Genomic DNA, 23,491 nt, shown 5'->3' with positions numbered 1-23,491 from the left:
TTTCCTAATTAGGGTCTGGATAGACCTAACAAATAGCAATTAAATAAGGTATTGCATACTGTAGGATTTTTCATATTTTATCTGGGTGAAAGTGATTCTACTTACTCTGAAATCCTGCATTTCAAATCAGAGATGTTCTATGAAAACCCATAACGCAGACACTGTAAGCCTGTTTCCTCACGTTATTTTATCAGTTTGTACTAAGGAACAGGTATCTGGAGATAGTCAGATGTGCATTATTCAACTGGAATATATTCAAGCATTTAACCCTTGGGAATATGTGATACAACTATACAAAGATATTCTTTTGATGCCATATTGAAATGCGGTTGACCTCTGGATATCTGCTCAGTGTTTTGATTTTTCTTTCTTTACTAGTTTGAAAATGAAATCATATTGAAGTTGGACCATGAAGTGGAAGGAGGACGTGGGGATGAACACTACATGCAGTTGTTTGAGTCCATGTAAGTAGTGCATGAGAACAACTGCCTTCAGGATGTGTTTTTATCTTATTGTTTCCACTTCTCAAGTTGGTAACCTCACTTAAAAACAAAAAGAATCTTAGCAGCTGTTTTTATGAAGGGACTGGAAGTAGCATACTGTTTCAGTAAACCTGGTTTGAATTGTAGTTTTGTTCATTGAAACTATTTTCCTGGTTGCTTGTCAGTATTTTGTGCTCCAGCTAAATTATGAAGAAATTATACCTAACGTGCATTTCTCTATCCAACTTTCAAGCCAAGACAGTCAAATATTCACCCCACTTTTTAGTCTTCCCCCATTTTTCCTTATAACCTTTCTTGTTTTTATTTCACGCTAAGAAGAGGAAGGTATTTTAAAATGTCTGTCTTGTTTTTCAAAATGTCTAGATTGGACTCCAAGAGATTATTCTCTGAATTTACATAAAGTGACTATCCTGGAATAAGACTATTGCGAAGTGCTACCGTTTAATAAAAATATTTCTATTTCTATATTTCTAACAGTCCCAAAGCCTGATATAGCATCTCCTTCTCTTCTTGGCCGCCCACATTCAGTTTTATTCTCAGACTTGATAGCCGTGTCCTCACTTGTGGCAGGTGGCGTGTGTGATGTATTGGGCAGTGGTGGAATCCTTGCGCCTACCTCTGAGAACTTGTTCCTAGCTTTGTGCCTCAGACTGCCACAGTGAGAAAGTACATCGCTCATCATACACTTTCTCAGGCATTGATAACTTAGTACTTATTAAGCATAAAAATGCTGTAGCACTTTGGCTACATGACAAAATCGATATAGGCTTTGTGACATTGAGTGTGTATGTTTTTACTTTCTCAAAGCCTGCTACCTTGTGCATATTGTATTTTTGTGTAGGGCGGAGCAATCTTTGCAAAGTCATATCCCTCACCAGATGAAGCATGAAATCTTTGTGTATACCACAATGGAGAAAAGTCTACTTTCAGTGAAAACATCATTTCCTTAAAAATACTGAATTATATAGTTAAATAATAATAGGTAAATGTTATCTTATGTAAACAATATGTAATTATATTCTAATTAAATAATATAAGTTAAAAGAAACATCATTTAAATCAAACATAATTTAAATGTTTGCTACGTTAGTTTAATTTCTGTCCCATGAGGAGGCAGATAAAATATAGAGAGGCAGACTTGAAAAAAGTAAAAGTACTGACACTTTTTAAGCAATATAAAACTATTCTTTGAAACTGATACACTGGCAAGGACGGATGAAGTTTTAAAAATGTCTCTTTCACTTCCTAAGATGCAATGACTATGTAAACTGAGACCAATAAAGTAATTTTTCAATTTTGAATGTTTACTGTTTGGCTTCAAGTCTTAGGATAGCTAAGAGGTGATGCAGAGATATTCAGACTAGCTCTTGGTATGACCGAAAACAGGCCTGCAAGTACATAGTTTTCTTAATCACACTGCTGCAAAGCTTAAACCGCGATGCCTGCCTTAACTGTCGCTACGATTCATCATCTCCAATGCTGGGGATTCAGCTGACATAGTGGACATTTATTGCAGTGCTAAACTTTCCTTGCTGCTAGTAAGTTTTTTTTTCCAAATATCCATACTAAATCTTCCTTGCCTCAGTTTAAGCCAATTATTTCTTATTTTATCCACAGGGGACATAAAGAGTCATTTATTCTGTTTCTCTTTGCAGCAGCTTTTAATGAATTTGAAAGTTGCTGTCAAGTTTCCTTTGGTCTTCTCTTTAGGGTAAACAACCCCAATATTTCAGTTTATCATATGCAATGTTTTCTGGACATTCCTACAATGTCTATGTCTATTTTGAAATAGACAAAGCAGGAGAGAGTATTCAAGCTGAGACTTTATCAATGCAAAGAGAAAAGCTTCCTTCAGATCTTGTGTATGAGACTCTTTGAAATTTACTTTTTCTGAGCTGTGTAACATTGTTTGCTCGTCTTGTTTGCAGTTTACTCTTACATTCAAATATTTTTATAGAGAACTGGTACCTATCCAGTTAAACCCCATCTTTCAGTAGTGCAGTAGAGCATTTGATCTTCCTGCCTTTCCAAGGTACCCTTCTTTCTTTGACATATCTGGTTTTTTTCCACTTGATACTCTCCCGTGTTCTACAAGACTTCAAGTTCAAGGTTTCCACATTTCTAAAGATGTCACTTCATATTATCTCCAGATAATATTTTTTGTTCCATCCTTGAAGTTGTTTAATGATGCCTGTAGAGGGACAGTTGAAGCAGAGGCTGGTGACCTGGAGGACCCTGTTTTCTTCTCTCTGTTGTTTTTGTTTGTTTTGGTTTGTTTTGTCTTAAATCTTCCTACCTTCACACCTTTCAAAGTAAGGATTTCAAGCCTCTATCCCCAACTCCCTGTTCCAACTGGATAGAGACCCAGTTAAACTGGGCCCCAGATTTATTCATTTGGTCCTATTTTCATCAACTAATTTCCTGTAACTGTCCGCATTCCTACACAGTTCCAGCTGCCACCTGAATGCAGATATTTAGCAGTAGTCAATGACTGTCTTGTGTGTTGATGCTCACCTCTGTAGCCAACACTTACCCACGCTGGTTGGTTGCTGGGAACTTTCCCATGCCCAATAAACTAAATAGGATCAGCAGAAGTTTGATCACTGCCTTGCAGTTGTCCGTAGTCCTAAATGTTAGCATGCGCCGTGGCCGGGTTATGACCTGTGCTAGTGAATCCTGTCCCAGGCAACACCAAGGAAGAGTTGGGATAATATGGAACAGATGGGAGGCTGTTCTCAGTAGGCAGAATAGACGAGCCTACCCTGTTCTGGGAAATGGAGGAGAATCTAGCTATATGAATACAAGTTGTGCTATGCCACTTTTCCTCAGGCTCAGAAAATGAATTCTGGCATGTTTTAATTACTAATATAGGCGCAACAGAAAAGAGCATTTAGAAGCTTTCCAGTTCCCCATCATTGCAATGGCCCATATTATGCAGTTGTTTTCTTGAGCTTTATTGAAAATATTTTTTTATTTTAAAACTTCTATTTTTTTCAGGGTCTGTTTAAAAATTCAAAGGTTTCTTGCTCCCTCCTGGGGAAAAAAAAAATCTTCTAAAATTTTATGGGTCCTTTTTATTGGGATTATTGTATAAAGCTGAGCAAGACAACTTTTTAAATCTTCCCTTATGAGACAGGTATTCCCCTCTCCTGTTCATTTTGTAGTTCTCCTCTATGTGTACTCCAGTTCATCTTCCTTTAGTGACTGGAGTTATGTACTATACCCTGGGTAAGATCTAGTAATAGCTTATGTTTTATGTCAATGTTTTTCTACTTGTATTGGAAAGAAACGTGATGCCTTGGTGACTCATGTTCATTTCACAGTCAAGTAATGTTCATAGGTCTGCCTTGTTTGCTGTCACTCCAAGTGAACCTATGGCAAAAATTCATAATAGTCACTTAAATGGTGACTGTACTTTCCTTTGTTAGCATCTTATCCTGTTTCTGATAATTACAGATGTAAAATAACCCCATTTTTCCTGTATAGTATTCCAGTCTCCTATATGATTCTGGGGCTTTCTTACTTTCTTTTCCACAAATATCATTTGATGCGTTCCAGCCTATTCTGTTGGTTGTCAACTCTTCAGACCCTTTAGTATTTAACATTCCATTTGTGATATCTTTAATGTCATAAGCTATGTTTCAATAATTCATTTAAATCTTTCAGTTATTGTTTCTGACTAGTCAGACAACAGCAATTTAAAGTATTCTGGTTTTATCTGTTAGCCTCTGTCTGTCACATCTTGTACAATATAAATGTTCTTTCAGACGTGCATGTATACACTCCCTCTGTCTCAGCAAAATAACTCTACGTTGGATCTGTGCAATCAAAGGAATAATAAACATTAGGTGCTGTTTTTACTTTGCTTGAGTTAGAACTTCGAGACTGGGTACTTTGCTGAGGTTCCATTGTAGGCCAAAGCTTCGAGGATTTCTTTGCAGTTGAAGTTAATATGAATATGTATTTTCTGAAGAAAGTTTAAATAATTCTGAGGAGTAAAAAATGATTTTTGCAATTAATTAAAACATAACACTTTATAATGAAAGTTTAAAAATAACAGTCTACTTACATTTTATAATTTATTATTAATCTTTATTTGCCTATAAATTGAGTGCTGTTAATGAAACACTAAGAAGTCAGAAATTAATAATAATGTGTCACTGAAACTGCTCAGCTTAAGCACACAACATAGTTTCAGGGATAATTTTGCAATTGCTAGTTTGTTTTTACTATTTTGCTGTGAGAATACATGGTGATTTTTGTGTGTTATTAATAGAATATGCCAAAGATACTTGTAATTACTTTGTGCGTTGTGGTGGGTTGACCTTGGCTGGATGCCAGATGCCCACCAAGCTGCTCTATCACTCCCCCTCCTCCTCTGTAGGATGGGGCGGGGGGAAGAAAATAAGACAGAAAAGAACTCGTGGGTCAAGATAAAGGCAGTTTAATAAAGCTAAAGCCATGCGCGGAAGCAAAGGAAAACGGAAGACTTATTCTCTACTTCCCATCAGCAGGGAGATGTCCAGCCACTTCCCGGGAAGTAGGGTTTCAGTACGCGTTGCAGTTGCTCCGGAAGACAAACGTTGTTATAATGAATGCCCCCCACTCCTCCTCCTTTCTCTTAGCTTTTATTGCTGAGCAGACATCATATGGTGTGGGACATCCCTTTGGTCAGTTGGGGTCAGCTGTCCTGGCTGTGCCCCCTCCCAAGATCTTGCCCACCCCCAGCTTACTGGCCTTTGGGGCTGAGGGGGATGTGTGAGAGAGAGCCTTGATGCTGTGCCAGCGCTGCTCAGCAGAAGCCAAAACACGGGTGTGTTATCAGCACCTTTCTAGCTATCAATACAGAGCACAGCACTATGAGGGCTGCTGTGGGGAAAATTAACTCCATCTCAGCCAGACCCAATACATGCATATATAAATATATATGTGGATATATATCTGCGTGTGTGTATATATATATATAAAATGCAGTTTGTCAGAGAGAATCCCAATGGAAAATCAGAATGCTAAGGAGAAGAAAGCTCTTAAGCAAAGAAAGAGAATAATCCTTAATGAGATGCTGGTAATCATTTCATAATGTTTAAACAGTTAAGCTTTGAAAACAAAGCTATGACAGTAACATGAAATATCTACTCCTAAATCACTTCAGCACTTTACAGAAACAGCATATGTTAATATTTTGTTAATGTAATTTGGAAGCTGATGATGATGTATAAAACTCACTTTCCTATATTTTTATCAAAAGAGAACTAACTGCTTTTTTTAATCTGCAGAAAGTTTATTGTTTGATTTTGCTTATTTCTCAAGGGCAGATTGCTCTGCTGAGGTCTTGTTCGTGTCTTTTTTGACTTAAACTTGTAATTTCTGTTAGTTTGAACTTTCTACTCTCACGTAACTGTACAAAGAGAAGGAAATAATTGTTGCATTTTATGTTGCGTGATAACAGAGGAAAGGAAGGTCTAATGTTTATTGCAATAGTGTGGCATTCCAGAGACTTGAGTTTGCTATACCACGGATGCAGGTTGTTCTGTTCTGAAATTTTGGGTATAACCTTGAATTTGAAGTCATTTTCAGACAGGAAAAGTAAATGTTTCATTTTTTTCTTTTGATTTATATCCCATCTGTCTTCTGGATATCTAAATTACCAACCCACGAAGGGAATTTCAAGTGCATTCTGCAGTTGCTTTAGCCCTAATTCAGTATTTGCCTTCAGGTCCAAACAGTTTTTCAGCTGATGGGCCACTAATTTTCGCAGTATTGCAAAAGCATTTTTTTGTGTTTGCAGTCTTACAGAGTGTGCGTGTCAGTATCCCGGCATTTTTAACTTGGTTGAAAGTTTTGTCAGCCTAGTTAAAGGCCTTTTGGAGAAACTGCTGGATTACCGAACGGTGATGAATGATGAAAGCAAGGACAATCGCATGAGCTGCACTGTGAACTTACTGGTATGTCCTCTCATGTAATTCTTGTGTGAGAATGGGGAAGAGCTTTAGAATCCGTTTGCTAAAGATGAAGGTAAATCATCCTGGGGATAGGAGTGGTTGACAATGCTCAGTAGTGATTTAAACTCTGAGACAAGAGATTTTTATACCTATTTGCATGGATATATGCACAAACATGAAAGCAACGTCCACTCAGTTCTTTGGTTTTGCTTGTATGTTTTATCCACTTTGATTCTGTGGATAAATAAGGACTCTACTGTTCATATACCTTTACTTTTCGATAGGCTTAACATAACAGTGGGTTTTGCCAGAGTCAAGTTTTACCTGAGGAACTAACCCACTTGCTGCTTTAGCAACTCAGCAATTACAGTTTTTAAATCTGGGGAAGAAACCTGCAAGATACACTTGCAGTAAGGTGCCAAGAAGATTTGAGTTTCTGATCTGGTTCTAGGGCACCCCGTCCTTTTTTCTATTCCTATTTTGTGATAAGGATATCGCATGTAGAGATTCCTCCACTAGGAAATTCCTCGAAGCTGAAGAGGAACCTTTGTCAACTTTAAGGTTGGAAAGAGAACATGGTTAATATGTATTGCACTCACATACCCTCTGTTCCTCAGTAATCACTGCGCAATGAGGTATAAATTTCTGCAACTCTTCAGGAGCCAGTTCTTGTCTCATATTTTGCGCAGCCTTAGCAATTCATATAGGTGCAAAAGTGTTACGGTGACAAAAATGGGCTTTAGTCCTGGAGTTAACCCCTTTAGAGGTATTGCACAACAGTGTTACATATCAACAGTGTTACATATCAACTTCAATAAATACCAGCTTCTTTTCTGGTCATCAAGTATAGCCAGAGCATGTAGTTTATTGTGTTAATGCATTTGGATAACCGTATTTTCTTCTTCTCCAACAGAAAAACTTTCACTAATGATTTCATTAGTGAACTAGGAGAAGTATACACATGTATGTATAATAATAACACATACTAATAACTAATTAAAATATTAATTGAAGCAGTAGTGCCAGGTTTAAACTTAAGACAGTCGGTAAATAATATATTTCTTATTTCTTTTTCGTGCTGTCCAACTAGCAAGAAAAGCAAAACCTCAGCATATTTATTTTCATCTTGTGTTTTAATAAAAGACATTAGGAGATAACTTTTAAATCTTTGTGTCCATAGAATTTCTACAAGGACATTAACCGTGAAGAGATGTATATCAGGTATGGCAGTTGTTCTGTTAGATCTGTTTTGGGGCGGGCAATAATACTCTCTTATGAATTCTGGTTTTATCATTGTACTTGAATTTCTGTTACTTAATGCAAGTTAACCATCCACAATGACTCTGTTGTAGCCCTGGCCTCATTTATATTCTTACTCCATTGTCTGCTTAGCCTTCAGCAATTTGCAATCTATCATATATATTCATCAGTAGCATTTTTTTCCCCAAGAATCAACTTTTAGTTGATAAATCACTCAGCATTCATTGTCTATTGTTTTAAATAAAGAAAATGCAGCTAGATTTGAGGTTTGATGGAGAGTCTATCGTACATTTAGAATGGCAGAAAAAATATTAATGTTTTGTAAATTGTGCAGTCTGCCAAGCCTTCTTGAATATGCAACACCACAGGCAATGTAGAATTACTAGTAAAGCATTTTTCTGTAAGAGCTCTAGCTATACTGGCAAATTCTTTCAGATGTGACAAGGCCTCTTACTGTCTCCAACAGTTTTGCATATGAGCTGCAGCAAATCTTGCTGTTCAGAAGCTCACCATTTCCTGCCTCTCCTCTCATTCTGCAAAATCTGCAGAGCGACCTGCACCTCGGCCACTGCAGTACAAAGCCCAGAATCTCAGCTGAATAAGCGCTGAAGGTGATTCCGAGCTAAACCTGGAGCTATGGGCTGGAGTGGCCAGGGAGAAACACCGCTCCCTCTGCAGTCGTTGCTGAGGGGGACACGTTTTCAGTTGGGTTGACAGCTGGGAATGGTAATGCCTTGAACTGCTACAGGAAGGTGTCAGAGTTCCTGGGTCAAAACTCCTGTTGTGTGTAAGAGGATGGGATGCACTTTTTCTTTCTGGCTGCTGGGAAAGATGTGGCTTATGTCACATGATGGGCAGTGGTTGCGCTAGTAGCAGCAATGCTGCCCTAGGGATCAAGGAGAACACTGGCAACATACAACTTAGAACAACTCTTCTGCCCCTGCCACCTTCCAAGTTGTACAGGGACTTGCTTTGTCTTTCTGGGCTGGTGTTTTCTGTTTTCTCCTTTACCTTGTGTTACCTGTTGTGCTCGCATCTATTTACGTGGAAAAGCGTTTACACGCAATCAAAAAGTGCTACAGAGAAAGGCAGCTATCTTTAGTAACAGTCCAGAAATAATGGACTCAGAGGTCTGACTTAGACCTTGAGTCTAATAGTTCTTCCTCTTGGGTGGAGCTGGTAGCAATTCACAGAAGGAGATTAGCTCTTTCTCCTCCTTTTCGTGCACAATGTTTCAGCGTACAGAGAGAACAGTCTGAACAAATGCAGAGAGCTTTAACCCCTCTCAGAGTGTCCTTAAAGACTCTTTGGGTAGCAACTGCATGACATCTATGAAGTTCCTCTTACAGAGCTTATCTAGAACTTTTTTGACACTTAGTATTCCAATCATATCAATATCTAGTCTAATTCTTGTTCTCTCCTCTAACAGATATTTGTATAAATTGCGAGATCTTCATTTAGATTGTGAGAATTACACGGAAGCAGCATATACCCTTCTACTCCATACATGGCTCTTGAAGGTTAGATTTTCTAAACTCAATATATAAATACATAAATAAGCTTTTGCAATTTTCAAATATATAAATTGAAAAGTGATTGTCTTCATCTCTGATTTACTGCGTATTAGTGGTTTTCCATTGGGGTATTCAAGTTTCTAGTTAAAAATACTGCAGTAGGTCATACAAAATTAACATTAATTATTGAAATTGTATTTTCAGTAGGTGAATAAAAGCCACATATTGGTAAAACTAAATATTGTAGCAAAAATAGTTTTACTTTATAGTGAGAGTGCAAATTCTGAAGCCATTTAACTTCCATGTGGTTTTCATTTTGCTAATTTCTTACTATCCCAAACATAACAATGATGAAAATTAAATGCAATTTTTTTCAGCTATCACAGGGGGACATCTGACTTTTCATTTTAAATAATATGGATCATTCTGCCATATTATGTTTGCTTTCTTTTGTAGCTGGTAATTATTTTTTGCTACAACTAATGTTTATTCTCATTGTAACTGACATTATCAATAGAAATGGTCAGTAACATGCATTCCCATTTCAAGGGAAAATGCAAAATTTAAATGTTCTTCAGCAAAAATGTGAGATCTCCTATGGAATTTCTTTTAGTGCAGAACCATATAAATTTGGCTTTTCACAGTGCTATTTTGCTTAAACTTCATTTTGACCTTTCTGATCACACAAAAATATGAGGTATATTGTATGTATTGTATTGGTAGAGACAAAGATAATTTTATATGCAAATATTTTAATACAAAAAAATCAAAACCAAATCAGTCAAGATGACACCACTGAAATAAAATGACCTAATTTTCTCACATAGATTTTTATCCAAAATTTTTGGGCGGGGGGCAGGAGGGAATACAGGTTTTTAAAATGTTATGTCCAGTCCTGGTTTACCACATGAAATACAGCACTTGTTTGAAGAGGTGATGAAAACATTCCCAGTGCCTTTCCCAGTTTCTTTGTGGAAGGGTAAAAAAGACTGGGAAAAAAAGACTTAGAAGAGCCCAGGGGACCAGACCTTGGGGGAGGGGGCACGTGTGTGTGAAATGTTGAACTCCAAAAGCATGTTTTTTTAATGTGTTTTCATTCTCAGTGGTCAGATGAACAGTGTGCACCCCAAGTCATGTCAACAGAGTTCCAGTGTTCACAGACCTATCGACACTTGAAAGAGAATCTGTATGAGAAGATCATAGAATACTTTGACAAAGGAAAGGTAGGTCTGTAGAGTTCTTCCCCCTGCCAAATCTCTTTTGACTGTGTTACTTTGTATAGTAGTATTTCATGAATATGCTCTGTACAAAGCGTTTGTGTAGGAAATCCTCTTTGAAATATGGGTCAACTAAAAATTGTGCCCTGAAGGCTTATTCACAGAGTATATCTGTTCTATACGAACATATTCTTTCAATAACCTCATGCACAAATGTTTATACTGGTCACAAACATCTCTGTCAGGCAGTAATAAAATAATAAAAAATGTTGAATGTACTTTTCTTTACTAGGAAAAGAATGCAGACTGCACAGATTGCCTTTCTAAACCATTCAGTCATTATCTCCCAAAAAACCAGACAGTTCAAAATGGACATATTTATTTCAGAGAAGTCTAGAATTTCATCCCAAACTTAAAATGTAGCGGTTTGATGTTCAGTACTTGGGTTTAGTCCAGCTTTTTATAAAAAAATCTGTTAATAAAATTGCCCGTCAATACAATGACAGTAGAGCTGAGATTTTTGGAAATAAAGCAAAGGACTAGAAAGCAGGGAAAAATTCTGCAGTACTGGATAATGACTCTTATGACCCAGTAAGGCCTTTAAGTCATTATGTCCTGTTCAGCCAAAGGTATGAAGGAGGAAGGCAATTCATTACTGCTTCTTGCAAAATAAAGGCATAACGCCCCCACGGAAGTCCATCCTATAATTCAGAAGGTAGAAAGTCTTTGGTGCTTCAGCACTGTGCAGGAAAACGCAGCGCATTTATAACTTCTCATTTTGTTGGCATCTGAAGTAACTACAATGTAGCAGTCCCCACCACTGTATCACAATAATCAAGTCCTCATGATTTCTGATCTACCTGGCATTCGGGTTCTCCTCAGATACATCAGAGGAGGTTTGCAGGCAGCTGAATGCAGCTGTCAGGTTCAGAACTACCTAGCTTAGGAGTACATGGCCCCATGTAAAAATGGTCATAATGCGTGTGACCACCCGTGTCCTTACATCAGTAGAGAATTATGCTCAGAAAACCCCTTTTGTCTCCTTTATTCTGAGTAGATGAGAAGCCTGACAGAATTTGAGAACTATCCTCAAGAGGGGGAGTTTCTATCTGCTTTAAGACCACTTTTGTGCTGCATAGATTAACTGCCTATAGCAGATGAGAAAAACTGTCCTAGTCTTTCCAGTGCAGCTCTGTAATTCCTCACGGTAATTTTCAGAGGTAGCTATTAAGTTGTGTGGAAAGAAACACGCTGCTACTCCAAGCAAGTGGCAATTTAAGTCTTGTAATTTTTTAGCTGACTGGGACAGCTGTCATATGCAAGGCTACCTACGATTATGTATGCTTCAGGATTTCGTGTAAAATGAAGTGTGTTTGTTTTAAGGAGAGGCAGGTGTCAGTCCCCTCATAGCTGCTCCTGTGCTTGGGGTATATTCTGGATGTTACGCACCTTAGTGATTTACTCTTCATTTTTAATGTATCTGAAAGGCTAGGTGATTTTGTATTATCTTGTTGTAAGAATAAAGTATGTTTACTTATTCCTTCCTATAACGAGCCATAAAACACTTTTTTTTTTACATTAATCTGCTTTCCTAAAGTCTGTGATTGTCTTGAGTCTTCCATTCTAAATGTGCAGTTAATAAATGACTGCAATTTAATGATAGCATAATCAATAAAACTGTAGTTAAACAGTGATGCATTAAAAACTTGTTTGTTGGTACTGGATTTACTTTTTAAATATGTGGTTGCATTGCAGATGTGGGAAGAAGCCATATCTTTATGCAAAGAACTTGCGGAGCAATATGAAAAGGAAGTTTTTGACTATGAACTTCTAAGTCAAAACCTGGTAAGATTATATGCAGGACCTCAAATTAATTCAGTCACAGAAATCAGTACTTTTGAGCTATCAAATGATAGAGCTGCTTATGAGCTTGTTGTCTACAATTGATTTTTGTCAGAGTTGCTGTATTTTATTGTAACAATCCAGTGGTGGAGATTCATAAAGAATTGTTTGTTAAAATTGCATGGACACCTGCTTATTGAGATATTTTGAAACTTCTATAGATGAAATAAAGATATTCTCACTTAGCACAATTTAAAGGCCATGTATAAAAGAAATATAACAGGTTTTTGAGGCCTTTGTCCTGCTTTAGGGTAGAAAAAGCACCTGGATGCATTTTTTTCCCTGAAATTTTTCTTTAAATTTTAGGAACTCAAATCTTGACAAGCCTAAAGAATTCTGTCCCAATGAGGGACTGGGGAAGTAATACATCACTAGGAATTATAACTAGGTCCAAAGGCTAGAAGGAAGATTTTAAAGGAAGATCAAATGCTCAATTATTTGTTTTCATTGAAATGGAATTAATCTAAAAGGAATCCCCTCCCCCACATACCTTCTTTTTTCCCCACCCCCAAGATTCCACGCTTGCATGATCTTTATCAAATGTTTAGGGTTCATTCGGTAGATATCCCTGAATCTTCCACGAAGAAACCATGGGAATCAAAACATGATGTTCTTGAACAGTGTTTTTTGTAAAGAAAGCTTCTTTTCCTCCCAATCAATTCTGCTTTTATTATAAACTAAAAGATAAAGACAATATTTTTGCCAATTCCATTTAAGTTGGTGTTGTGTGTCTCATAGATATAACACAGGAAATAAAAATAGTAAACCTAAATGACACTTCGTCTTTTATGGAAGACATTGTCCTGAGCCCTTTACATGGTGTGTGACCTTAGCATGATGCTAGGGCAAACGTTTGAGTTGATCCATACCTCGGAAAACATTTGAGGCAGGGAGTTTTTCCAAACGTATTATTTCAGTAATGTTATCAGTTAAGTGTGTAAAGTGTTTGCTTTTCTTCTTTTCACGTTAGTAAATGAAGGGTGAGCCTGATTCTGAGGTCAGATAATTAAAGTTGAAGCCATACACGTTTAGCTATGTATTATATCTGCATGTAAATGTAAACAATATTTAATGTACCACCGCAGTGTCATGTGCATGCTAACTGATTATCACTATAGCTTACCAACTGATAATTGATAGCTCTTGCATATCCACTGATAGCTGTAGTACATAGCATAGTACTACTGTAGAGGTCAAAAAAATAAATCGAAAAACAACCCAAACAGAAGTAACTGCAGTTGGTTTTGCTTTCAGATTCAACAAGCAAAGTTCTATGAAAACATCATGAAAATTCTGAGACCTAAACCAGACTATTTTGCTGTTGGGTATTATGGCCAAGGATTCCCCACATTTCTAAGGGTAAACCTGTTTAAATTCTTACTTTTTCATCTATTTTCATATGCTTCTAAAAATATGCGTGTACTCTACTAGTGCAAGTGAGTCTCTGGGGATATTTGCCGTGGATTTAGTTTTGCTTGGGTGCAGGACTGTAGTCAAGATCTGAATTGTTACGTGTAAGAAAATGCATGAAATGTTTTCAGATGCATTTAAGTTGGTTCTTTCTCTTAGTTTGATTGTGGAAACTAGAAGTTATATCAGGTAGTGAAGGTGATATATGAGAGCCAAATGCAGCAATATGATGTAATTTGGTATGGGCAGCTCTTATGGTACATATTTCTCAGATGAGTCCCCACACGGGTTATTGATAACTAGTGGAATGTCATTAACTAACTTGTGTTCCAATTAAATCCAAAATTCTGTTTCACATGAGGTTGCTGGTTTTAGTGGACCTTACCATGAACTGACAAGCGTTTCAGATTTATATTGCCTCTCAGCTACAATTGAAATACATTATGAATGTAGAAATAGCATGTTTTTTTCAGACCAATGCACTCTATAGCCAAATATCATGTATTTAACAGTGGGAAATAGTAGATAAGTAGGGTAGGGAAGAGTATAATATCGAGCAGGTGTGTAGTGATGTTGACCTGGTATATATTGCCTACTTACCTGATAAACAGCTTCCTGGGTTGGAGGTGACAGTTTTGGTTTCCAGCCCTTCATGGATTGTTCTACAGTGAATTTGTCCACTTGCTCTCTGAACTGATGCACTCCAGAACATACTGTGGCCTCACAGTACACAACTGTGTGTTGGAGATCTACCTTTTTGTTGTCATCTGATAATTTCTCTGCACTAGTTCTTACAGAGAGACTGAACAGCTGTTCTTTAATCACCTTCCTTGTGCCGTTCGTGACATATTGTTCCTTTGCTGTTCATTTTCTAGTTCATGAGATGGTAGGACAAGAAGCGTACACAGTATTTGAAATGTGGATACACTCTGAATTTGTTCAGTGCGATACTGATGTTTCTTCTTTTGTTTTCCTGTTTTCCTCATAATAACTGAAGTTCAGATTGCTTTTTTGATGTCTAATATGCATTGAGCTGACATGTTCATACCAACTGTCTTGTGTTACTCTAATGGTAGCAGCTAGTTGATATCTTAGGACAGTTATGGTAATTTTGAACTGTTTTCATTAGACCTCTATACACTGAATCTACTCTCTGTTTTCTTTACTTTTCTCTTTGACTACCATGTGAGAAATCAAGAATCCAAAGGGTCTGTTTTTTCAAGAAACCTGCCAAACTTAGGAAGTCATGCACAACTGGCTTTTGCTTTAGTTTTTTAAAAGATCATTGCTTTCTTTTAACCGCAGTAGTGCATGTCTTCAGAGCATAAAACTAACCTGAATATTTGATGTTTTCTTGTATGAAAAAAAAATCTTTTCTCGCACACTACAATGAACATGGTAGCTTTCCTCACACTTGAAAAGCAATGAAAGACCTCTCTGTCCCAGTTTTAAAGGCCAAAGTTGCCTTGAAAACATTGGAAAAATAGTGAAACGATATGCTAATATTACACCAAAGGAAACATGCACCTTTTGTTTCTGTTATTGTAGAAGTATCCTGTTAAATGAAGCAAACTGAACTACAGATGAGCACATTGGGGTTAGACTGGCTGTAAATGAGGACATTTCATAATACCAAGGAGAAGGAGCAGGCAGAGGAAACCTATGTATTGGTATTACAAAGCTGTAAAACCTGGACCCAGAATGTATTTGAAAGAAAATCCTTTTACTTGACAGACAAGAAGAAAAGGAATTTCCGTACTTTTCTTACCTCCCATTCTGATTTTATTCTGCTCTACAGGAGCATCCTCAGTGGTGATGCCAGTTTATCTTCATTCTGTCTAACAGCATAGAGTCGAGTCTCTGGAGAGTCAGTGCTGCATTCTAGCACCTGGTCAAAATGGTGTCTTGCTTGATAGTTAATATTCAGAAAACAGTAATACTCATTCCAAAATTTGGAGACCCCATTGTGTCTTTGTACTGATAAACATGCATCTATAACTTCTGCCTCAGAATCATACAGCCCAAGGAATCAGCTATTTATTCCTTGCAGAACAAAGTATTCATCTATCGTGGGAAGGAATATGAGAGGAGAGAGGACTTCCAGGCACAGCTGATGAGTCAGTTTCCCAGTGCAGAGAAGATGAACACCACCTCAGCACCTGGAGAGGATGTGAAAAACTGTCCTGGTCAATGTATCCTTGAACATGTGGGAGAATACAGAATGAAGGCGGGTTGGGGAAACCTCATTTTTAGCGAGAGTTTAGCTGTGTGGGACAATCATTTCCTAAAAAGGATGAAAGTTTATTAATGTGGCAGCTCAGTTTGCAGTTTTACTTGTATGTCCTGCATGTCTTTTATGGTTTGTTCCTAAGATGTTTGCTCCTGTTTTTCTCACAATTCTAAGGAGTCTGTCTCTTTCAGTCATCATAGAATCATAGAATCATGTAGGCTGGGAAAGACCCTTAAGATTGAGTCCAACCATAAACCTAGTCCACCACTACACCATGTCCCTAAGTGCCACGTCTACATGTCTTTTAAATACCTCCAGGGATGGCGACTAAACCACTTCCCTGGGCAGCCTGTTCCAATGTTTGATGACCCTTTCAGTGAAGAAAATTCATTCAAGTTCATCCATGGTTTACCTTTATTTTCTTCAAATGGCAAAACCAGTGATGAACACTTGAATTGGCCAAGTTTAAAGCAGCAAATTGTCTATTACCTCACATTCCTAGCTGTTGTGTTTTGATATTAAATTCATGTCTTCCTTGAACATTGTTCTGACTGGCACCGCACTTGGGTATCACCTGTATTTCCTGGCAACATAAATATGCCTTATGTCACTCTCAGAACTTTTCCTAGGAAAATTAACTCATAAGCATCGTTAACCACCTTTTAGAATGCCCTAAATTATTCTTGTTTAGAAGTACTCTAACAGTTGCTTGCATACATTATCTTTTTCTTCATGTTCTGATTTAAAACATTACTGGCTGAGCAGATATGAGATCACCTCATTGTATCAGACTTTTTTTTTCACGTGTTGATTTTCCTCTATTAATTTTCGAGGTAATGTTGTAACACTTCACATGCTCTCTTGAGTCTATTCTGATGGAACCTGCTGGAGGAGAAAAGGAATACTGCTTTCTTTTCACACTGTTGGGACTGAAGCAGAGAGTATTACAGGCTTGTCTAAAATAGTACATTAAGCTTGAAAGACGAGCTTTCATAAGTCTGTCTTGTGTCTTAACTAATTTTTTTTTTTTTTGAGATCATATGCTTCAGTCCTTTCTTAAAGTAGAATTTGCTCAAGTCTGTTTGCAACTAACAGGAGATACTCACTACTTACACACTTAAGGAAAAGCCATGGAATCAAACCAGAGGGCATGAGTTTCAAATATACAAACATCATACAAATATGTAAGAACATGATCTATTTACTTACAAATACAGTATTCAGATAAAAAAAAATAACACTTCCATAGAAAAAGGAAATCTCAAGTAAAAGGGCTGCTCAATTACGGATTTCAAAGATGAAATGCTAAACATCATGACATTGTGCATGCCTAAAGCTAAATAGTGAAACTATTAACATCAGATGTTGTTGATGTTGTTTTTGTAAGTTGGCTGGGCTTTAAAATTTAATGAATGATTCAGTGTGATAAATTCAGCTACAGATATTCAAGCTCAGTAAATAATAAAAATATGCAGTTCAAAATCAATATTTATTCAAAATTAATATTAATATATATTCACTGGTTACTACTGGCAGATTTTTCCTTTTTTGGCCAAGAAAGCTCCACAAATGAAAGCCTGAACCCTGCAGATTTTTCATCAGGAAATGTCTTCCCCCCCCTCCTCCCCGCAGGCTACAGTATTTCATACGGAGAGTTAATAACCTGCCCTTAACTTTCACGATTTCAGATATCCAGTGTTTTACAGTGCAGCCAGTCCTGGAGGAGCAACCTAGATTCAAAAATAAGGCAGTACCTGATCAAATTATAAAGTAAGTGAATTTCTGTAATAGATCATGTAATGGAAGTCAGTCCATATTCCTAAACTGACAACCATTATTTTGTGACCTCAGTCATTTGCCAATGAATCTTAGAGCTTTTATTGCCTTAGTTTACTGACTTACGTATTCCCTAGGAACTTCATGAAAGAACATCTACCCATCTGCCACTTAAGGAATAGCATATGCTTACAGGGTGGGGAGGTGGAATCCATGCTTTGGGTCCAAGTTATTGAGTTTTCAACACAGCTTCTTAGCCAAGTGATGGAGAGAGGGGTCTTAGAGGTGACTGGCAGTATGAGAATGGTTGAGTTGAAGGCTCTTGTACAACAGAATCTTGTTATGGCTTATCTTGCCAAGCACAAAAGGCATGGTGGAAAAATGGTTTCCATTGGTACTATGGTCAAGATTTTGTAAAGGAATAAAGGAAATGAATTGTCCAAAGTATTTTGAGAACAGACTGGCTAACATCTCCAAACTCCTAACCCAATGTAGAACAGGTTGAACTTACTACAGGCTCCTAATTAAGTGTTCTGACTACATATGTGAAAAGTGATGGTTCATTCTAATAGCTGATGCCAAAACTGCATACAGTACCTACTGGAATATTCGCTGACTTCAGGCTTGTGAGATTTTTGGCTCCAGATCCATCAATATATAAAGGGGAATTATAAGAAAGAGAGAGACTTCTTACCAAGGCCTGTAGTGACAGGATGGGGGGCAATGGTTTTAAACTGAAAGAGGGTAGCTTTAGATTGGATATAAGGAAGAAAGTCTTCACTATGAGGGTGTTGAGACACTGGAACAAGTTGCCCAGAGAAATTGTGGGTGCCCCATCATTGGAATTGTTCAACGCCAGGTTGGACGGGGCTTTGAGCAACCTGATCTAGTGAAAGATGTCCCTGCCCACAGCAGAGGGGTTGGAACTAGATGATCTTTAAAGGTTCCTTCCAACTCAAACCGTTCTATGATTTGTATGGTTGCAAATATGGTCAATAAAAGCTGTTGCTTATCACTAACACCTGAATGAAAAATTTCAAGATAGCATTTGTTAGCTTGTAACTTGAGGACAGCAGGCCATATTTTCTCCCTATTCTTGTCAGTGCTTTGCGAAAGCACAAGGTATGACTGTATCTCCCTAATGGAAACTGGTTAAAACAGGCATCTAAAGCTAAAATTTTCCAGGTGAACTGAGGGACCTGCATTTTTAATGCAAGAGAGGCTTTGCAATGCCTCCACACTTAAACAAACAAAAACTCAGACTAAACCCTTTAACAACACTTGTATTATGACTTTCCAGAAAGAGACTGAAGATAGAAGACTTATTTTTTATCAGCTGAGATGAGTTCATTTCTAACTGTTCCACAGCTGGATTCAAACCAGATATCACCTTTGTCTGCAGCCTTCTCCATAGTACCTTTACTGAAATTGCAATTGATTCAGAGTGGGAAAAATAGGAATCACCTCCCCACATACACCAAAATAAATAAAGCAGATACAAGCACAGGTCTTGTAGTACAAGATTAAAAAAAAAAAACAAACAAAAAAACCCAACTGTGGTCCCAATTTCAACTTGAATTAATTTTAAAATCAGTAACTGAAAGACAGCTTATAAATCTGGTCCTGTTTGACTAGATTTCATTGTAGTGCCAGCCACATTTTGAACGTGTAACAGTTTATCTAGCGGAGTGCTCCACATAAAGTACAATCTCTTGTCATACAGGAGATTTTGTAATTGTTTGTCTCAGCTGCCTAATTCAACCAAACCGCTAATTTCACCTGGTCTTAGAGATTTATTTTTATGAGTATACTTCATTGGGCATTTAATTGTTAGTTACATTAGTTGATGGCAATGCATTTATTCTATAAAAGAGCTTCAAACTATCTGTCCTTTCAGATGGAACTGTATAAAGTGATCTGACTCAGTATGGCACTATTTTCCACTTTCTTTTCTTTACTGATGAAGATAATCATAGTAGTTTGGATCAGAATCATAGGTTCCTGTGAACTAACATACCAGAAGTTTGCTTAGCTCAACTGTTTGGGATCTCTCCATTTATTTGTTTCTCTAGGCTTCCAAAACACGGCTTGCTTTTACTGTAAGATATTTCTGAGGTTTTTTTTTTTCTCTGCAAAACTAGCTTTTACTTAACATGGCTTTAAATTTAATTCCTCTTTAAAACAAAAACTAAAAACCAAAAGGGGAGGTTTTTCTGTGGACAGCAAAAAACTTAGCCAAAACTGTGCAATCTCTGTTCTTGCAAATTAGCCAGTGCTAAAAACCGAGTGGTTACAAGTTTAGCAGAAATACGTGCTCAGAGTGATTGAGAACGATTCGTTAGCTAAATAGAATAGACCGTAACATGAATTTGCAATAGATTCTTTACATTGATGTCCCCCTCTACAAGTATTTATATACATTTTATTATCTACCACAAGATATTGTTATTAATGGCTTCAAATGTTTATTGAATAACTATTGTTCTGCATTGTGACCAGAATTGTTAGATGTGATTAAACGGATTTGGCATGTGCTGTGGATGAAAAAACACATGTATTTCAGTCCAGGTGAATATATCTGCTTTGTTTAGTCAGTTATTTTTAACAAAATGTACTCCTTTTGTACGCCATTATAAAGCAGGCAAGCAGTGTGCATGCCACAGCAAGAATACAGGAAAGTAAAAATAGTTTCTAGACCTTCTTCTTCAGGTTTTAACATTAATCGGGAAGTTCTGGAACTTTTATATCTGGAAATTACACCCGGTCACAAGCTGAAGCTTAATACTTGTAAAATACTGTGCGTTGACCCTGATTTATAGATAAAGTAGTTGTCTCCCGAGTTTTCAGTAAAGTGCTTTTTTTCTGGGCAGTAAATTTGCTTTTAATTAAAACCTCAACTGACTCAAAATGAAATATTTCACTGTGATAACAAGATCCATGAATTTCCGAATTCTGTATTTTACAATAGTCTTTTTTTAAATCTTTCAGTTTTTATAAGTCCAACAATGTGCACCGGTTCCACTATTCAAGACCAGTCAGAAAAGGCTCTATTGACCCTGAAAATGAATTTGCTGTAAGTAAATGAGTGACAGGATGATGGATGCGGTTCTGTGACTGAATTTTGATCCTTTCTTAGTCTCAGATTACTCATTACAGACACCCTAACTTTAGGATCTGGTTCAAAAAAATAAACGCAAGATTTCTCTATTTCAGCACTACTCCTATGTACTTACTCAATGATACATCACTGTTTCAATTGCGGGTAAACATTACGTAGTTAAGTATGTTCAACACTTTTGTGTTACTCAGTGACATTTTCTGGTACAGATTTTCATGATGCAACAAGAAGACATGTAAATAAATATCACATGGTTTGCCTCCTGTAGTTTACAACACTTTTGTCAGCTGCCAGCTTGGCAATGAGAGGTGTGTGTTGTCTGCTTTCATCAGTCCTGTGAAATCTTGACATGCATAATTGTGTAATGCTGAGAAATAGTCTTCGTTGTTCAAATACTCTAGGAAATCTGCAAAACCATGAATTATTTTTCAGTGTCATGCATAAAAATGTGGTAAGTTTCCATATTTTAATTTTACAGATATCTGATATTTTATAGTTTGTCGTGAAAACCATACCATCCAATATTTATAGCTAAAGCTGTGCTCTTGGGATACTGATGGGAAAAGCCATTTATTTCAAAAATGTACAATTTCAATTATGTGCGTGCTGATTAGTAATGTCAACAGTTTCATGTAAGGAGCTTCTTACCTGTTGTTAAATTCAATGCTTCAGATGCAAACTCTACCCTGACATCCCAGCTTTGCACTGTATTATCAAGCCTCATGATGCACATTGGCTTCCTTTGCAAACTGGAGAGTTTTGAAACAGTTTATGAGTATACCTTGAAATGGATTTACAAAAATTAAATCGTTAATCCTTTCATTGCTGATGACAATAGGTAATACGCATGCTTACTTCAGATAGGTAGAAATTGGGATAGTTGGAGTATGTCTTCATTGCATTCATTATTATGTTTCTCAGTACTGGCAGTTTAGATGAGCTGATATTGGTAAAATAAGGAGCAGTAGGGTAAATGAACTAGTGGCATTTTAAAATACCAGCAGCTAGTCTTGTTCAGAAGAGGAAAAAGAAAGGGGAGGAAAAAAAAAAGGTGAGAATACTGGCAAGTTGTTATAGGGCTATTACTGCTTTTAATTGCAGAAGTACGTTTCAAAAGTGGAGGGAGGAAGTATAATCTGGGTAGAGGTGAGAGCAGGTCATTTAGCCACAGTCATTCAATCTGTAATGGCAAAAATAGGAATAGATAGTAAAAGTTTCAAGGGTAATTTTCTTTTTCCTCTGCTTTCTGCGGGCTTAGTGCCTGAAGATGACCTAATCTGAAACCAGAAAAATGATTTGTGCAAATTGCTGTGCTAGATTAATTTTGCACTGTCCTTTTATGCAAAAAAATGCATGTTTTCCATGTACATTATTTTCACTCTGACATTTCAGAAGGCAGAAACGATTAAAGTTTAAATCCCAAAGTATCATTTTCTCCCTGCTATGTTTTTTTAATAGTCTATGTGGATTGAGAGAACATCATTTGTTACGGCATACAAACTTCCTGGAATTTTACGATGGTTTGAGGTCATCTCCATGTCACAGGTGTGTATTAACATGCTAACAACCTGTAAAACATGTATCTATATGAATCCTCATGTACAAAATAGTTTGCAAATTTATCACACAAGGCTATTGTTATTTACTTACTTTTATACATCCAAAACTGTTATTACTTATGTTTTACCTTTCTACTGCTGGGATCAATATATCTTACATCTGACTTACAGTTTCAGGACCAAGTCCTAAGAGAATTGAACAAATCTGTGTTGGTTTGCTGAATTGTAAGAATGTTGTTCATATACGTGAATTTTATAAAACCAAAAAGACCTTTTTATCTCTTTATAAGCCTTAGAAGCCTTTTGTTTCTTTATAGACTACAATTAGTCCTTTAGAGAATGCTATTGAGACTATGTCCACAACGAATGAAAAAATTTTGATGATGATTAACCAATACCAGAGTGACGAGAACCTTCCTATTAATCCACTTTCTATGCTTCTGAATGGAATTGTTGATCCAGCTGTCATGGGTGGCTTTGCTAAATATGAGAAGGTAAGAGCTTTTACGTCAACGCAAAGAACATTTTCAGATATATTATTTCATAATCCTCCTACATCCTTTGTTCAAAGTGGCAGTGGAATATGGGCTGGGAATATGAAAGCCATAACTCCACCGATTAAGAGATCCTCATGTCCTGGTCACATCTGTCTTTGAAAGCAGAAACTAGCAAACTAGAGTAACTGAAGCTCAGTATTAATTGCAGTTATGAGGGTTTTCAGTGGAACCTGAAATATACAGATCTCACATATACATGTGAGACAAGATACCCCTTTTGTAATGAAATAGGCTCTCACACATCAGAAGATTTGGTCTGGAGTAAATGAATCAAGTTTATCCTACAGGAAGTCTGGAGTATTTAGATGTGGGTTATCAATTAAACCGTCATCAGGTTTTCTCAGTAACTGCAGCTATTCTGCATAGCAGGTTTTGTTGTTAAAAAATGGGAATACAAATAAATAATGTTCTGGCAATACATGGAAAATGGAATGTCTTGAAGAACTGAACTGTAGAAAATTTGTCCCTAAGGCTGCCTTGTGGAGGCAGGGCAGGAGAGAAAG

General features: G+C 37.0%; 1 protein-coding gene across 1 annotated transcript in view; it reads left to right on the top strand.

The window, feature by feature from the left end:
- Positions 1-23,491, top strand: part of DOCK2 (dedicator of cytokinesis 2) — a gene marked incomplete at its 5' end in the record, with an annotated part of 184,604 nt that overhangs the window by 146,655 nt on the left and 14,458 nt on the right. Inside the window, 12 exons of the mRNA XM_009326156.1 lie at positions 379-464; positions 6,292-6,448; positions 7,626-7,666; positions 9,135-9,225; positions 10,323-10,442; positions 12,192-12,281; positions 13,593-13,697; positions 15,799-15,940; positions 17,667-17,748; positions 20,743-20,827; positions 22,331-22,417; positions 22,749-22,925. Of these exons, the coding sequence (XP_009324431.1) occupies positions 379-464; positions 6,292-6,448; positions 7,626-7,666; positions 9,135-9,225; positions 10,323-10,442; positions 12,192-12,281; positions 13,593-13,697; positions 15,799-15,940; positions 17,667-17,748; positions 20,743-20,827; positions 22,331-22,417; positions 22,749-22,925 (1,263 nt within the window). The remainder of the gene's footprint in view (positions 1-378; positions 465-6,291; positions 6,449-7,625; positions 7,667-9,134; positions 9,226-10,322; positions 10,443-12,191; positions 12,282-13,592; positions 13,698-15,798; positions 15,941-17,666; positions 17,749-20,742; positions 20,828-22,330; positions 22,418-22,748; positions 22,926-23,491) is intronic.

The sequence above is a fragment of the Pygoscelis adeliae genome, unplaced genomic scaffold, assembly GCF_000699105.1.
Source record: "Pygoscelis adeliae isolate BGI_AS28 unplaced genomic scaffold, ASM69910v1 Scaffold406, whole genome shotgun sequence".
NCBI classification, from domain to species: domain Eukaryota; kingdom Metazoa; phylum Chordata; class Aves; order Sphenisciformes; family Spheniscidae; genus Pygoscelis; species Pygoscelis adeliae.
The sequence above is the reverse complement of the archived record's forward strand: the minus strand, read 5'-3'. Positions and strand labels throughout refer to the sequence as shown.